At 56.3% G+C, this 16,578-nt stretch overlaps 1 protein-coding gene across 3 annotated transcripts in view; it reads right to left on the bottom strand.

Moving 5' to 3' along the window:
- The window catches only part of VSTM2L (V-set and transmembrane domain containing 2 like), a 38,518-nt gene extending 38,081 nt beyond the window's left edge, over positions 1 to 437 (bottom strand). The window contains exon 1 of one of the 3 annotated variants that reach the window (XM_086702169.1): positions 60 to 437. In XM_086702169.1, the coding sequence (XP_086558295.1) occupies positions 60 to 180 (121 nt within the window). In that variant the 5' untranslated portion in view covers positions 181 to 437. The remainder of the gene's footprint in view (positions 1 to 59) is intronic. The other 2 variants (XM_086702168.1, XM_025932512.2) reach the window with 2 other exon arrangements.
- Positions 438 to 16,578: the final 16,141 nt, after the last annotated feature.

Here is a 16,578-nt window from a genome sequence, read left to right as displayed (position 1 = left end):
CGGCGCAGCCCGGGGTGGGGTTTGGTGGGGAAGTCCGCGGGGGCGGCGACCGAACTCACCGTGGCCGGAGACGTGGTTATCCCAGGGCGCGTGGCCGGCGGGCCGCGTGGCGCCTCCGAGTTGCAGGAAAAGTGCCAGGTAGTGGAGGGCGCCCAGCGCCGCGGCGAGCGGGGCCCCCATGGTGCGCGCTCGGGCCGGGGCGCCGCCGCCTCACATCGGGGCTCAGGAGACCGCAGACCCCGCGCCCGCCGTTCCCTGCCGGATGCGGCCTGGCTGCCCAGCTCCGGCCGCTGCCTCTCGCTCGCCGAAGCTGGCCGGGCCCCGGCCCCAGCCCTCGCCCGGCTCCGGTCCAGCCCCGGGTGCGGGTAGCGAGCGCACGCCCAGCCGGCCGCCTCCGACTGCGGGACTCTTCCCTTCCGCGGAAGGCCACTCCGCTCGGCGCCGGCGCCGCCGCACCCCCTCCCTCCCACTCCCTCCCGCCCGCCCAGAGGAGGCGGCGGCGGAGGGATCTGCCGCTTGATTTATCATCAAAGTTTTGCCCAGGCTGGGATTTTTAAAGCGGTACCCGCAACGTCCCCCCACCCGAGAGTGCAGACGGGCGGCGGGATGGGGTGGAGGCAACCACCCCAGGGACCCAGTTCCCGCAAAGCATAACACAACTGGCTTCAAAACCTGAAATACTATCCTGCGGGATGAGGAGAAAAACCCATCCACCTGCCGCCAGACTCAGCGCGCTCCGAGGGACTCCCAACTTTGCTAGCAGGGCGGTGCCAGGGTCAGGGGGTCGGTGGCGGTGGGGGTGGAGGTGAGGGTGAGGTAGGGCAGGAATCTGGGCTGAGGCACAGGGGACCTCGTGATAGCCCTGCCGCAGCTTTTTAGCTCCCTGCGTGATCATGTCCGGATGCCTATCCCTGTCTGAGCCTCAAAGGTTTCATCCGAGAAATGGGAATAGTAGCTACCTCCAGGGGTCGTGGTGAGGATTCATGAAAAGTCGTGAACGTAAAAGCTCTTAGCATAATGCCGTCCTCATGGTAGGATCTGAATAGTTATTACTATTGTTACTCTCTGTGTCTCAGTTTTCCTGCCTGCCTAATGGGAGTGATGCGAGCCAGTTGCTGGAGCTCCTAGCTCCAAGATGCTGGGCCCTACGCGGTGGATTGGATCGCCCCCTTCTGGACTGTAAGTCTCCCTTCCTCGGACCGATGGGCCTAGATGGAATGTTGGAGGGGCGGGCAGGTAACAAAGCCACTCCCATTCCCAAGACCAGGAATCCAAGGAGATCCTCCGGTTCCGTCCCTGACGGGTATACTGGGGCTGTTGGGATACACCTTCAGTACAGACACGAGGGCAGACAGGTGGCCTCATTTAAAGGAAGAGGAAGCACATTAAATCAGAGACATAGCTTCTCCGAGGTCCCACGGAGAGTCTGAGGCAAGGGTCTCTGATCCCAGGGCAGGGTTCCTTCCTGCTCTCACCCCTTGTCCTTCCCCAAGCCTCGTTCCCGACATGGTCCTGTCCGCCGCAGTTTCAGCACCACGGGGTGGGACAGCGTCAACCCCGACCCCCATCTTTTTTGGCCCCAAGGACCTGAGAGCTGGGCGGGCTCTTAGATTCGAGGATTCAACACCGGGGACGGACCTTCCGGTTTCCTCTCCCGCTCCGCCGCCCGCCGAATGGGAGTGGGCACTGCCGAAAGCCCACTCCCCTTTCCACAGACTACAGATGAGTCCAGAATTGTGGACAGAGCCCCAAGTTTGAGAATGAGATTAGAGCCAGAGTGACAGCTCCCCACCCATCTTTACTCTGCCCTCGCATCCCTCTTTCCAGTATTATGGCGGGCAGCACGCTGGATGGGGCCTGTGGTCGCTAGCAAGAATCCAGTTCATTCAAAATTATGGACAGTCCCCCGAAGCCCCCAATTACAAATGCTGTGTTTCAGCCCAGCTTGACAGCCCCCGCAGGACGCTGCCTTCAGCACCGCGGACAGATCCCCGCCCTCGTCCCAATTCCTTTCCGCCCACATTCACTAGTGGAAGGGGTTGGTTTTGTCTGATTAACTCACTTCTTTTCACTTCCTTCCCACACAGAGATGGTACTTAGGCTATCTGGGATGGCCAGGCATCTTGGACTCTACAAAAGCGTCTTCTCATTCATTAACTCGAGCCTCACTTCCAAAGAAATGGACTCCATTGCCCCTCTTATAAAGATGAAGAAACAGAATCTTTGAGATCGCACAGCAGCACCAAGACTGAAACCCAGGCTCTTTCAGTTCCAGCCTGACGCCTGTCCAAGACAATGTGGTGTTAGAACTGGGGCTCACACCCAGGGCTTTCTCCTCTTAACCCACAGATTGCAGGCAGCGGGTCACAGGCAAAGGGAAGGGTCAGGGAGTGAGCAGATTAGAAGAGAGAAAACAAGAGATTCCACTTGGGGGCTGCAAAGGAAGGAGGTCAGGGTGGGACAACGGCACTCTGCTGTTCTGCCACTAACCCACTGCCTGACCTGCAGGAAACATTTCTCCTCCTAGTCTGGAACAAGGGTTAAACACAGTGACCTCTAAATCTCCTTCAAGAGCAGACCTCCGGGGATCGTATGAGTTTGAAAAGGCTTATGCTGTGAAAGGTTCTGTCCAAAATTCTTCCAATGGCCTTGTTTCTTACAGAAATCCCAACTTGTCTTGTTTGCATTCAAGGTCCCAGCCTCCCCTCCTGCACATGCCCTCTGTCCAAGTACCATTTCCACCATGTTCTCTCCCTAAACATGCCTGAACTTGGTTACGTCCTTTCCCTTCCCGGTGCTTCCCCCTCCTCCCGCATGCCTTCCCCTCTTTCTAGCAGAGTCCTCCATCGACCAAGTTCCAGTCTGAGTCCCCCACAGGACTCAGGAAGGAAAGGGAAGGAAGTCAGGAAGGAAAGACTTTTGTCAGTCCCCAAGCCACTGTTGGTCCATCACTGTGTACCCAGAACTGTGCTAAGAACTTTAATCATCCCACTTAATCTTCAGAACAACCAGGCCCCATAGAGTCGAATAGTGTGGTCGTAAGTACGGATAGTAGCTTTGAATCCTGCCACTTGCCATGTGACCTTAGACACGTTACTTAGCCTTTCTGTGCCTGAACTTCCTCATCTGTAAAATAAAGATTATAATACCACCATCGCAAGATTATCGTGAGGGCTAAATGAAAAACACTACAAAGCCCTTAGAACAGTGCCTGGAACGTAGTAAATACGTAATACATGTTGGCTACTATTATTATCATCTATTGATATTATTTACAGGCAAAAAATAGATGCTCAGAGAGGTTAAGTGTCTTGTCCAATGTCACCCAGCAAGGCAGTTGTAGAGACATGATATATTTGATTCTAGAGCCCATGCTCTTAGGCACAATAACGAAGCACATCTAGTTAAACCACCCTCTTTGCAACTCAGGAAACTAAGACCCAGAGAGGGTAAGTGACTCCTTCAGGGTCACACAGCCAACCATGACAGAACCAGAGCCAGGTCCTCTGTCTCCCAGCTCAGGGCTCTCCCACGATACTGTCCTATTTGTACTTCCTGCAGCACCTAAATTGCTCTTTACAAATCACATTCCCATCCGCGATGTCGTACAATTTATGCAACAAACCCTGAGGCCAGCATGATCACCTTCCTTCTTCTGGAGATAAGCAAACGGAAGCTCAGAGACGTGAAGTGACAGGCACAAGGTTGCACAGGGAGGCGGGGCCAGAGCTGGATGTGACGGGAAGAATCCCCAGCCCGTATTCCTCCCCTGTGTAATATTGTCTTTCCTGCTTCATGGATCCAGTGTCAGCTGTGGGCACGGGCACTGTGGACGCTAAAAGCCTGGTGGAGGCAGGAGGTAACTGAAGATTATGCCAGAAAATAGTCTCTAGGAATTCACTAGGGTGGGAGCACTCAGGGAATGCTCTAGGAGGGAGTAAACGTCCCATCCCTGGAGGCAATTAAACAAGCATCCAGCGGTCACGTGGATGCCAGGAGGCAAATATCACCGCTATTCCCATCACCCAAGTGAGACTCGAAAGGTGAGCATCACGTCAGGTCTTGCAGGTGGGCAAGACGATCTTCTTAAGGTCCCCCGCCCCCCCCCCCCCCCCCCCCGAAGCGAGACATCTCGCACGGCCTCCTGCCTCTGACCCGAGCTCCCTGGAGAGTCCCCACCCTCCCTTTGACTCAGGGAGGCCATCCTCCCTCCCCTTTGAGAGGTGTCACTTGTGCACCATGGCTCTGTCAGTGGTAACAGCCGTAAGATTTGTCCTTTTAATCCAGAATCAATAACAAATTTCATTTAAAAATAAATTAAACCAGGCATTGGAAATCATTCACCGTGTGGGCCAGGGCCCTATATAGTGCCGTCTAAATGGCTTCCTTTCTCTCATCTATCAATGCCAAGAGGGGGGAAATACCTAAGCTGCCTGATTCATGGAGAAACTACTTAAATGTATCAGCCCCTAACAATGAGCAATGGTGAGCCCGGAGTTGCGCCTTTTAACACACCAATAACATGTGGAGCACGGCTTCATGAGAGCTTATCAGAGACCCCACGGTCACCGGCTTTGAGGGAGCCCATTTATAAGGGGGAACAATGGTTTCAGTATGTAGTCGCCTAATTTCCAGAATGCATTACTGAGCTCAGAGGAGCAATGGAATTCTATTAAACTCTTATCTGCCATGGGAGGGTATGAAACCGGCGGGGAAATCCAGACTTGGCATAGACATGCCCAGAAAGTCCCAGGGCTGACCCTAGGAGGTGGGTGAACAAACCTAGAGGAAGAGGGGGGTGCAGGTGGGGCCCCGGATGTGTGAAAATATGTGCGTTAATGGAGCTCCGGTTTCCAGCGATTACGTTTACATCGGCGAATAAAACTTGGCAATAAAACATCGGAGCTGCGTCTCAGACAGCATTTCCTTTTACAGCCCGGTGTATTTCATTCATTATAACAGGAGGCAAGGAGCTTCAGGTGTCCCCATTTCTCCCCCTTTAATTAAATTTCCTAAATTACTGCCCAAGATTTGGATAAAGAGAAAGACTTACGGCTCCGCTAATCGCCATCACAAGCTCCCGCCCCTCACTGTGGTGGCCCTGACTGTACCGGGTTCCAATATTATCAAAGCGAAATTCTGTGAGCACTGCCTGCCTGGGCTCTGGTTTATAAAAGGGGATGGAGCCTCAGGAGAGAAATGGGCCCTGGCCCAGGCTCAGGAAAGAGGCCTGTTCCAGGATTGGCTTTTCCATCACCTTGCTGTGTGACCTTGGGCAAGTTACTTCCCCTCTCTGAGCCTCACAAGTTCCCCCCCCCGCCCCGCCCCCTTTCCCTAAACATCCATCTTGAGGCTCTTAGAACTGATTTGGGGCTGGGGTACCCCTTGAATACACAGCAGGGATGACTTGGGGAGCACTGAAAAATATTAATGCTGAGGCCTCACCCCAGAGATTCTGACACAATCGGTCTGGGGGTGAGGCCTAGGTATTAGGCTTTTGAAAAATTCCCCAGGTGATCCCAGTGCCCAGCTAGACACAAAGTTATGAGACGTTAGCGGACTAACATCTCTGAGGAGTATGGTTGTGCCTGCAGAGGCCCAGGCCCCACCCCACCTGTTCCCAGAACAGGTGTCTGGGAATCTGCTCCCCTGCAAAGCACCCTGGTATGTCTCATGCAGGCACCCAGTGGGCCACAGTGAGGACTCCGGCAGGGTGAAAGGACAGGGGCTCTTCCTCTCCTGTCCCTTGAATTGGGCCCAGCCAGCCTCGTGGGCCGAGGAAGCCACCTGTCCCAGCTCTCAGCCGGTGGGCCGCACAGGGAGCCAAATGGCGACTCCCACCCAGGTCTGGGGTGCTCCTCTCTTCAGACGATGCTTTAATCCACTCCCCCACAAGCAAAGCAGGAGCCAGGAGTGGCCTCTACAGTCAGGCCACATCCCTGTCGTGTGAACCTCCAGGTTCTGATGCCTCTGTCCACGTGCCCCACCCCTGATGCAGACCCAGGTTCCCAGCTGCACAGATCCAGAACCTTCAGGGGCAGGTCAGCCAGCCAGCCAGCCCCGGGCGCTGCCAGGCTGAGCAGCCTCATGAAGACCCACGGGGCCCCTCGGAGGTTTTTCTTCTGGATTCCAGCCTGGGTGAGCCGCGTAGCGTGAACACATCCTCTAAAACCCAGATTTAAAATAACACCGTTTTCTAATGGAGAAGGGTCCTAAGGATCAACCGGCATTGCTCCCATTATATGGACAGGGGGACTGAGGCCCGGAGAGGGGTGGTGACAAGCCTAAGATCTCACAGGGAGGAAATGGAAGAGCCGGGCCAAGGACCCAGGTTCCCTGACTCCAGGAGGGGTCTTTTCCTTCACGTCATTGCCTAAGGGCACCTCTCTGAGTTCCAAAGAACCCTTGCATTTTAACCTCAAATTTTAACCCAAGCCTGTAAACTGTGCTCTACCAAGGCCCGTAAGATGTACATGTGGTGTGCATCTGTGTTGTCCCAGCAAGGAGCCTAGTGATAATCTCCATCAAAGGCAATTAATTGCATCAGAGAGGCGGGGTTCCTCGGGCCCTTCACCCTGCAAACCGGGTGCTTATTAAACACAACAGGACAGCAGAGTCAATTCAAGACTCTGCCAATTCAAGACTCTGCTTGTAGCAGTGTTTCTGAAAATCCTGAAATGACTTTAATGGCATGGTTAACTCCAGTCTAAATATTCCGTGGCTGTGACTAATTAGCTAGACCAACCCTCTCCAATAGAAATCAAGTGCAAGCTGCATGTGTATTTTTAAATTTTCTAGTAGCCACACACACACACACACACACACACACACACAGGTAAAGAGAAACAGGTGAAATCAGTTCAATAACACGTACATACTAAAAATACCGTCACTTCAACACGTAATCAACATAAAACATGGTTCGTGTGATATTTTCCATTCCTGTTTCGTACCAAGGCATCAGAATCTGGTGTGTATTTTGTACACGGCACCTCTCAATTTGGGTGACGAGGTTTCCAACACAGATCTTCAGAGACCCCGGCTAATGTTCTCACGGAAGCAGATTCTTTTTAAAACCAGAACTGTAACATTACACCAAAGGAATGACACTCGAATGGTGAAATTTCACGCAAGGACGGAGGTGAGCACAAGACATGACCAACTTGACCCAGACTGCTGGGCCTGGGTCAGAGCAGAGGGGTCTTCCCAGGGGTCCCTGCTGGAGTAGAAGCCCCAGCGGGCACCCTGGGTCTCTTGTATTCATGATCTATGGGCAGATCTGGATGGAGATGCTGGATAGTTGTGTTTCAACACTCGCCGAGGCCAGTACATCCTGCCACGGCAGCTCAAGGAGGGGATAAATTCCTCTCTAATCCGGCAACATCTCCAGCTGTGATCCTGAAGGCAGCACAGCATCTGGGGGCTTTCGGAGCCTCCCCAGCCCCCAAAGGAAAGCAGCCTTCCAGGAGCAAAGCCCATGACCCTGGGGCTGAAGCTCTCCCACCCCTCACGAGAAACCAGACTAAGAATGGCAGGCCCCTTCGGAGGGAAGAGAGTTTCCAGGGCTGCGTGCATGTTTTCTCCCCACGCTTCTGTCCATGCCTTTCCCCCAATATGGCCTGCCCCAAACTCCGGCAGGTCTGGCCCTGGCTGGGCACCCATGTTCACGCACGTGCGCATGACCGTGCGGCGCAGAAGGATCGCTGTCCTCGCTTGAAGCCGGACAGAGGCGGGCTTGAACCCGGTCCCACCCCATCCCTGCTGTGTGGTCCTCGGAAACCTACTCAACGATTCTGAGCTTCAGTTTCCTCACCTCTAACGTGGAGATTACGATCCCTGTCTTACTGGGTTTCACAAAACTAAGTCAGAGATGCGTGAGAGATCCTTGTTCAGCCCCTGGCACACAGGAGAGGCTCAGTAAATGTTAGCCATCAATTGTCTTCACTCCCTCTAGGATAATCTATGGATCCCATCTTACTGCACTAGTTCATGGTACAGGTAGGAAAACTGGGGCCCAGGGAAGGACAGACTCCGGAGGCCACACATCCCAGGGACAGGCATCCATAGGCCTGGGTCATGGGGCCGCACCCCTTCCATCATAGCCCTTCACTCTGTGTCCCACTGGGCACTCTCAGCCAGAGGAACCAGAAGCCCCACCGTTGACGGGGGTGGAGCTGGAAGGCTTATGCCCCCAAGGAGGCCACCTCTGGCCAAAGGTCAGGTGTGTGTGTGACCTTTGGGCCCCAGCTCAGCCTTGGCCTCAGCATCTCCCTGCTCCTGCCTCCCTGGTCCCTGGAGTCTGAAAGCCAGGAGCTAGTCAGGTAGTTTCTAGAGTCGTCATTGCTTCCTCCGGTGCTCCTGTTCCCCCTCAACTGGGTGGGGTGTGCGAGGCCCCACTGCCTCTGAGCAGGGGCTCTCTCCCAACCCTACTCCACCTCACGAGGTGGGAAGGCCCAGCTGATCGTCAAAGAGGCAGCTGGCTGACTGCCCTGAGTGCATGCTGTGGTCTGGGTTTGGATCCCGACTCTACCTCCTCTGGGTTGTGTGACCCGGAGCCCTTCCCACTCTGAGCCTCTGTGTCCTCATCTGTAAAATGGGAATAAAAACCGAGTTTATCCCAAAGCGTTGTTGTACGAGTTAAACACCCACCACACACTGACGCATGGCAGGCACAGGCTCAGGAATGGCAGAAGTGAATCATTTGCCACCCTCTGGCTATAGCCCAACTTCCTGGGTGACTGGTCTGATTCAGTGGATGTTCCCCAGGTGGACTCCGATTCAGGTCTGGAGAAGTCGGAGGCGTGAGGGAAGTTGAGAGTCAGGGTGGGCCTTGAGGCTTCCAGCTCCACTGACAACAGTAGGGCCGAGGCCATTGGCCAGGCCGTGCGCCCACTGGTAGCATGAACAGGGGCATATAGTCTAGAACAAGGGAGGAGATGGTTTGCCCTGTTCTGCTCTCTCCAGCTCCAGTGTCCCGTGTCCCTGCCCCAGACTCCTCTGCCTCTTTTAGGAGGGACGCTGACCCGCTGACCAGGGAAGGGCGCATCAGGATGGGACGGGCCTGCAGACTGCACACGGTCAGCATCGGGAGGACTGACACATCTGGTTGTGGCCCTCACCAGCCCTGACCCAGGCGTCGCCCTGTCCACGCCACACCTCCTCTTGAGCGGCCCCTCACACCCAACCTGCCTCCCCCCAAAGTTCGGCTCGTCCGCTCAAGTCTTGCCCTGCTCTAGGCTTCCCTGTCTCAGGCGTGCCCCACCCCCAGCCCCCACCCATCCTGCGCCCAGAGATCGAATCCGTCCCTAAGCCCTGCCCACCGAACATCTCCCACCATCCAAGCTCTCCATGCTCGCGGGTGGGCGCCCATCTCTCACCAGCCTCCTGTGTCCCCTGTGCCCACCCACACCCCACCAGAAAGGAGCGCTTTTCCAAATGCAAATCCCATCATCCTCCCCCACACAGAGCCCTAGATGGTTTCGACTGCTTAGAATAAAATCCAAACAGCTTCCTCATGTGACCTCGCCTCCCACTAGCTCCCCCTCACTCTCGCTTCCAGCCATTTGGCCTTCTGGCGGTTTCTGGAATGCACCACGCCCCCTCTCACCACACTTCCCTCCGCCTGGAACCTGCTGGCATCTCTTCCAGAGCTCTGCTCCGTGCCAGTTCCTGGAGGGGCCGACTCTCCCCCTCAGGGCTCTCCCAGCCCCTCGCCCTCTCCTTTGCAGCCACAGTGATTGGGCGGTGAGCACCTCCCGGGGAACGTCGGATCTTCCTTGTTTCCACATCCTCTAAGACCGGCACATAGTAGGGCCACAGAAATCTCGCTGAATGAAGAAGGGAGGGAAATAGTGGATGGATGGATGAAGATCTGTAGTGGCCTGGGGAGTAGAGGATGTGGGTACCGACGGGGCTTGATGGCTGTATTTCAGACATGGGGGAGTGCGGGCCCTGCCGTGACATCAGGTCCCTGTGTCACTGGTGTTTCGGTCCCCCTCTGGGCCTCAGTTTCCCCAGGAGAACGAGGGCATGGCGCGAGGCCTCGAAGGCTCCCCTCCCCTGCTCCGGGGGTCTCTGTGTGGGGATGTGAAGGAGGGAGGCAGGGGGCAGAGTCCTGGAAGTAGTTAGACTAGGTCCACGCAAGGACAAACGTTCCCCCAGCCAGAGCTGTCCTGCCGCCGGCAGGCTGCCTTGGGAGAAAGTGAGCTCCCCACCGCTGGAGGCGTGTAAGCAGGGGTGCCATCGGGAGGAGCCGCCTGGGCAGCTGGACCCATGACTGGGCACCCAGCCTGGAATTCAGAAAGGCACAGGCTCCGGAGGTCAGTCTCAGCTCCGTTCTTATTAGCTGTGTGACCTCGGGCAAGTTGCTTCAGCTCTCTGAATCTCTCAGGGTGCTTAATCTAGAAAACGGAGGAAGAGCAAGGTTTTGAGAGGATGCGCAGGGCCTGGAGCCACGTCCGTGTCTGACAAGCACCAGCACGTTGCCCAGCCCGGCCTGCGAGCCAGGGTAGAAGTTCTGGCCAAACACAGGGCAGGTTGGCTGCTTCATCCCCAGAGTCCAACAAGCGCTTGGTCCCCAGTGGCAGGGTGCTGTGGGGTACTCACCCGGACGCTCGTGCCCGGGGCATCCTGGTCTTGACCCCGGAGCCTAAGAGAAAGGGCAGCCTTGAGCAAGCCCCTCACCTTGCTGGGTGCCCCACCCCGCCCAACATTCATGGGCCGGTGACTGTTTCCTCCTGCACCCCTCCTCCCTCACCTCCGTGCAGGGAGCCCCCTCCTTTCCACGCCTCCCAATCACGGCAAACTGCCTCATCAATCATGTTCCCTCTAATTAACTTCTAATTTACCTCTTTAGTCAAATCTGTTTACAATCAGAGACAAGAAAACACGCAGCAGCTCGAGGTGCGGACGTGGGCACTGGCTCCGGGGACCGTGGAAGATCAATCAGCCCTTGACCCGGGGGTGGGAGCCGGGCTCCCCTCCCCTCCCCTTCCAGTGAGGGCTGAGGACTTTAAAGGGCAGGGGTGGGGGGTGCCACTTGGCCCAGTGCCCTGCCATCTAGCACCCCTTTCTGCCAGGCCACCCAGCCTCCTGCATGTTTCCTTGTCTCTGGTCTTCCCACCCCACTAGGTGGGCAGGCACACTGCCACTTGCTGTGTGGCCCCCGAGAATGACTAGACAACTCTGTGCTTCTGTTTCCGTTTGCAAAGTCAGGGGTAAAATAACATCACCCTCCCTGCAGGCGGCAGTGAATACAAAAAGCGTCCCCATCAGTTACACTGAGCCAGCGGAAGGATCACAGGCTTTGTTTGTTTGGTTTTCGTTTCAACAGTTGGGACGTTTTACATCTTTAAAAACTTGAACTCATCTTCAACTTACGGGAAAGTTGCAAGTATGTGATAAGCCAGCACCTGCGAAGGTTTCAGTGGTGCATTTTCTAAAATAAAGACATGTTCTTACATAACCACAAACACAGCCACCGGAAGCAGCCAATTCGGGTTGAAACCCCACTCCTGTCTAACCTCAGCCGGGCCCTGAGTTTAAATCCCGCTGCACCACTTACTGGCCGCGTGGCCTTGGCCAAGCCACATGACCCCTCCTAGGCCCAGTTTCTGTGCCTGTGAAGCGGGTGGTCGAGGTCATTGCACTAACTCCGCTGTGCACGGCTGCCTGTGTGAAGTCAGCGGCCAGTGCGTGGGAAGCAACACGGTGGAGGGATACGAGGTACTGTCCCTGTCCCCGCCGGGGGTGGAAAAGGAGGCCCAGGGCAGGCAGTGCTTATTCCAGGTCGCAAGGCATGGAGGCCGGAATCAGATTCCAAGGCCTCGAAGAGGCAGAGCCCCGAGTCATGGGTCGGTGTCACGTTCTCCATTCAGAGATGGACAACCTGGAACTCGGAAAGCCCAGGGACTTGTTTTTGGCTCCTTGGCCAATGCTGAGGGCGGAAACCAGTGGTGGAAAGACTAAAGCCGGGAGGAAGGTGAGGGGTGATGATTATTAATGGCACACCAATAATACTAACAATAAATAATGAGCAAAGTCACCTTAGAAGAGGTCCCTCGTGGGGGTGGTGTGGGCGGAGCTGGGGGCGGGGAGGGGTCGGCAGGCAGGCGGGAAGGACGCCCCACACTGAGTGCATGGTGTGGTATGGAGGGACTCAGAGGAGCCCGTGAGCCCTCAGGTCACAGCCCCCTGCAGCGGAGAGCAAGGGGACAGCTGCCAGCTCCAGGCTCGTCTCCACACAGCCCACCCCCTTCTGCTCCCACTCCCTCGCCCACATACTCAGCCATTGGTTCCGCCGGCTTGCACTCACCTGGAATGTTCCTCCAGCTCTGCCCTTGGCTGGCCCCTGCTCACTGTTCAAGTCTCAGCGCGAACATCCCCGAAAGAGGCCTTCCAGGGAGAACCATCTTAGGTCAAGAAGCCCCCCCACCCCACTCTCTAATTTGCTCTTTCTTCCATCCCCTTGTTTGTTTTCGTCACCTCACTTATTTCCGTCTGAAGCGATGCCATTTAGTTCTCTTCCTCTAATTGGTCTGCCTTGCTCCGTGTCGGGGGCCCCCCACGCACGAGTTCCTCGAGAGCAGCGATCTCTGTTCTGTTCATGCCTGTCTCCGCGAGCCCAGAGTTAACGCCGGGTGGGGGGATGCTCAATGAACACGGCGGAACGAATGCTGAATTCAGCCGGTCACTCGTGTCTCCCCTGGTGCCTGTCGACGTGGGGGACCTGGAGATCGAATCAGAGAGGTACCCTGTGCTCACCTGCTCACCATCCTGCTGAATCTAAAATCGCAGGTTCTCACGGTAGGGGGACGGCCAGGCCCAGGCCCCGCGCCTAGCACTGCCCCTGGACAAGACCTGCTGGGACAGCCCTCCAGCGGGGAAGCGGAGCCCAGTGTGGCTCCAGCCCAGCCCTGCCCCATCTCACTGCCCCAACTGCCACCTGGCCAGGCTGGTGACCTGGAATGACACCTGTTCTCCACGGGCTCCAGCCCGCACGTCCTTTTGTCATGGAGCCCTGGCTGGCCGCCACGCGTGGGGGCGGGGGGCTCTGCCTGGCTCACTACAGCTGGGGAGCCCCATCCTAGGAGCACGGACCTTCCTCAAGAGTCAGGAGATGCGTCCTGTCCTCCTGTCTGGAGGCCTCAGGGAGATGACAGCGTCTGGCGAAGGGGAGGGCACGCTGCTGCCTGCCGCACTGTTTGTTCATATTCCTATTTCCCTGCCCGTGTTTCTCGTTCCAGACTGTGTAATTAGGTGTCCAGGGGTGTCTCTGATTCTGTTCCGATAGAATTTGCCTTGTTTAATCGGTAACAGGATGGCTGCCTCTGACAGCTGTTTTTCCTAGGGAAAAAAAAAAGGCTGTTAGGGATGGTGTGAGTTGGGAGGCGGGCTGGTATTGGGCTCCTTGGCTTGAATTTGCCTTTGCTACAGACTTGGGGGGGGTGACCCAGCGTCTGTCATGTCCCCTTCCCGGGCCTCAGTTTTCCCATTTGTACAACAAGGGGAGTGGGACTTTGCGAACCCTCTGAATCCCGAGGGTCGGCCGGCCGGTCACCTGCAGTGGGGAGTGGGCGGAGCTCGTGGAAGATCATTCATGGATGCATTTCAATCCAAGGTGGCATTTTTATCACTGTGTTCTTAATTGTAATTGCCATTTAATTAGATTAATGATAATTAATAGCGCTAATAATGTGCCGTCCTTTATTTGGGATGAGGACATTGCCAACTCACCGTCCGGAGGTGGGGCTGGGTTGTGCTGAGTCCCCATCCTCCCTCTGGTCCCCCCACCCCCTCCGCTGCGCTTTGTCTCCCTGATTACACGTGTGCCGCATGCCGGGTTGGGACGGCCTCTTGCCACAGTGGACGTTAGACCGCTAAGTGCTCCAGAGAGTCAGGGACCAGGGCGGGCGTTCCCATCCCCTAGACCCAAACACAGAGAGGGACCGGCCCAAGGAGGACACTGATGCGGGCTGGATGGGAGGAGGGATGAGTGGTGGGTGGGTGGACAGGTGCTCACAGAGGTGGACCAACGGGTGAAGGAATGCCTTTGGTCTCTGGCCAGGCAAGGTGACCAAGCTAACTGACCCTCCCGGGGAGGCAATCCCCTCCTCAACCGAGTCCAACCCACTCTGACTCCATAATAGCATTCAAATATGCCCTCTCCTCCCCGCCCTCGAGGCCAGAGCCCTGCTTGAAGCCACCACCAAGGCTTGCCTGGACCACAGCACCAGCCCCCGCTCCTGACCTTGCAGCCTCCTGACCTACCCCCTTCCATCCTTCACACACGAAACAGGAGGGGCTTTCAGACTCGTCCGTGCGACCTGCCTCTTAAAGGTTCAGAGTCCTTCCGGGACCCCTCTGGGCCTTCCAAACAGAGTACAAACGCTTGGCCTTGGCATTTGAGCATTCCCACTCTGACTCCTGCCCATCTCCCGGCCCCCTTTTTCTACTGCCTTCTCTCCTTCCTCCCCTGCCTACTCACCCAGCACTTGCTCAGTGTGCTTCCTCCCTCCGGGCCTTTGCCAGCCTCCTCCCTCTGCAACCTCCTCCCCTGACCAACTCTCCGCCCCTCAAAAGCTCACCACCCTTCATGGTTGAGTTAAATGCCACCTCCTCCATGATGTCCTCCGTGATACCCCAGGAAGAAGGAACTGCTCAGCAATGCCCTGTGTGTGTGTGTGTGTGTACGTGTGTCTGTGTGTGTGTCTTTGACAGTATCCTCTCTCCTGTCTGCCATGTGGACTCCCGGCACCCACAAGAATGTTGGGATACGTTTTGCTGACCACTCTTGGGCTTCGAGGTCAAGACTCTGCTCTTACCCAGGATAGTTGTGTGACCATCCAGCCTCTTCCGGTTTCCAAGCCTTGGTTTTCTCGTGTATAAAATGGGGATGGCAGCCTGGCCTTCACAGGGTTGTAGTGACGATTGGATTTGGGTCTGTACGGCCCCCAGCTCAGAGCCCGGCTCTTTCCTGCCTCTGCCCCTCTGGTCGCCTCTCCTGGGAGTCCCTCCCATCTTCTTACCTGGTGAAGTTCCGCTTGTCTGTTCATCCCTGGGCCGTGGCCGCCTCCTCCCGGAAGCCGCAGGGACTCCCAAGACATAAATCAGTTCAGATGCTCCCAGAACCACCGCTCCCCACCCTGACTCACTTTTGTGTCTGTTGCTCTGACCACCATGGGCCCGGGCTAGGTGTCGGCCCCTCCAGTGGGCCAGAAGGGACTTGAGAATAAGGACAGCACATCGTGCTGCATCCGTGGTGGCGTCTCCACCCATCCCCTCCCTCCCTCCTTGACTCAGTCGTTATATTCCATGCACACTCCCTGTGATCGGTTCCCTCCTCTGCTTAAAACCCTCCAATGGCTTCCCACTGTGGGTGGAAGAAAGTCCAAATTCCTCACTGTGGCTAACAAGGCCTAGAATAGCCTGCCCCCTGCCCACCTCAGCCAACTCATCTCCTCCTTCTCCCCACTCACAAGGCACCTGGCTGTTCCTTAAATATGTAAATCACACTCCTGCCCCAGGGCCTTTGCACTCGCTATTCCTTCTGCCTAGAATCCTATTCCCATTCCATTGGCAGCTGCTCTGCTTGTCCATCCTGTCTCAACTCCAGCATTACCTCCTCAGAAAGGTCTTCCCTGGCCATCCAGACCAGAGTAGCTACCCTTCCTTCCAGTCCCTCTCTTTTATTTTCTGCATGGCTCCCAGTGCCGTCTGGAGCCGCCCTGCTGGTTTGCAGGACAAGGAGCCTTGCTCGTTCTCTATCCCCACAGCCGCGCGTGGGGCCCGGGCACGTGGCAGGTGCTCAGAAAAGATTTGCTGAGGAAATGTTGCAGGGGCTCCCCACTGGGTGTCGTGCTAGGCACTCAGTGCAGAAATGGGGGAAAAGCAGCCCTCTACCGTCAGGCCGCTCACAGGGCAGGTCTGGAGAAGAAGCCTCACGGGGGGCCTAGAGAGTGCAGAGAGGGGCTGCACGAGGAAGGGGGGGGCTCACGGCTGAGGGCAGGGTGCGTGGGGCTCTCAGGACCTCTCTTGTCATGCTCTGGTCGACGAGGGGTGTATCTGCCTCTGTCTCTCCCAGGAGGCTGGGAGCCCCTGAGAACAGGACCTGTGCTCCTGCCCCGGGGGAGGGAGGCGTCTGGGCCCGGGCTAGAATCCTCAGAGCGGAGAGTGAGGCAGGTCACAGGGCAGGAACACATGGACAGAGGCCTGGGGCGAGGGAGCATCAGTGAGGCCGTAAGCAGTGGCTGCACAGTTGATCAGGTCCACCCCGGGGCACTTTGGTTCCACACCCCAGTCCCTTAGCGAGCACCTGTTGTATGCGGGCACACTGCTCACTCTTTGCTCTTAAAGGACCTTGGTGCGGGCGTGTGCTGACGGAAGGACTGACGCCGTCCTGGGTTTGCTCATTCATTCTGGAAGGTATAAATAAAGACGAATCGGCCTACGGTCTAGTAAGAAAAGGATGAGAAGATACGGAAACATAAGGATGTCAGCGATGATGGTTTGACCGCTGGTCGGCACTTAATGGTTGGTCAAGTACTTTCTACGAATCAGCTTGTCGCAGGTCTAGACGGC

The sequence above is a fragment of the Puma concolor genome, chromosome A3 (genome assembly GCF_028749965.1).
Source record: "Puma concolor isolate L17-30 chromosome A3, mPumCon1.1.hap2, whole genome shotgun sequence".
In the NCBI taxonomy this organism is placed as follows: domain Eukaryota; kingdom Metazoa; phylum Chordata; class Mammalia; order Carnivora; family Felidae; genus Puma; species Puma concolor.
This window is presented reverse-complemented; position numbering and strand designations above follow the sequence as displayed.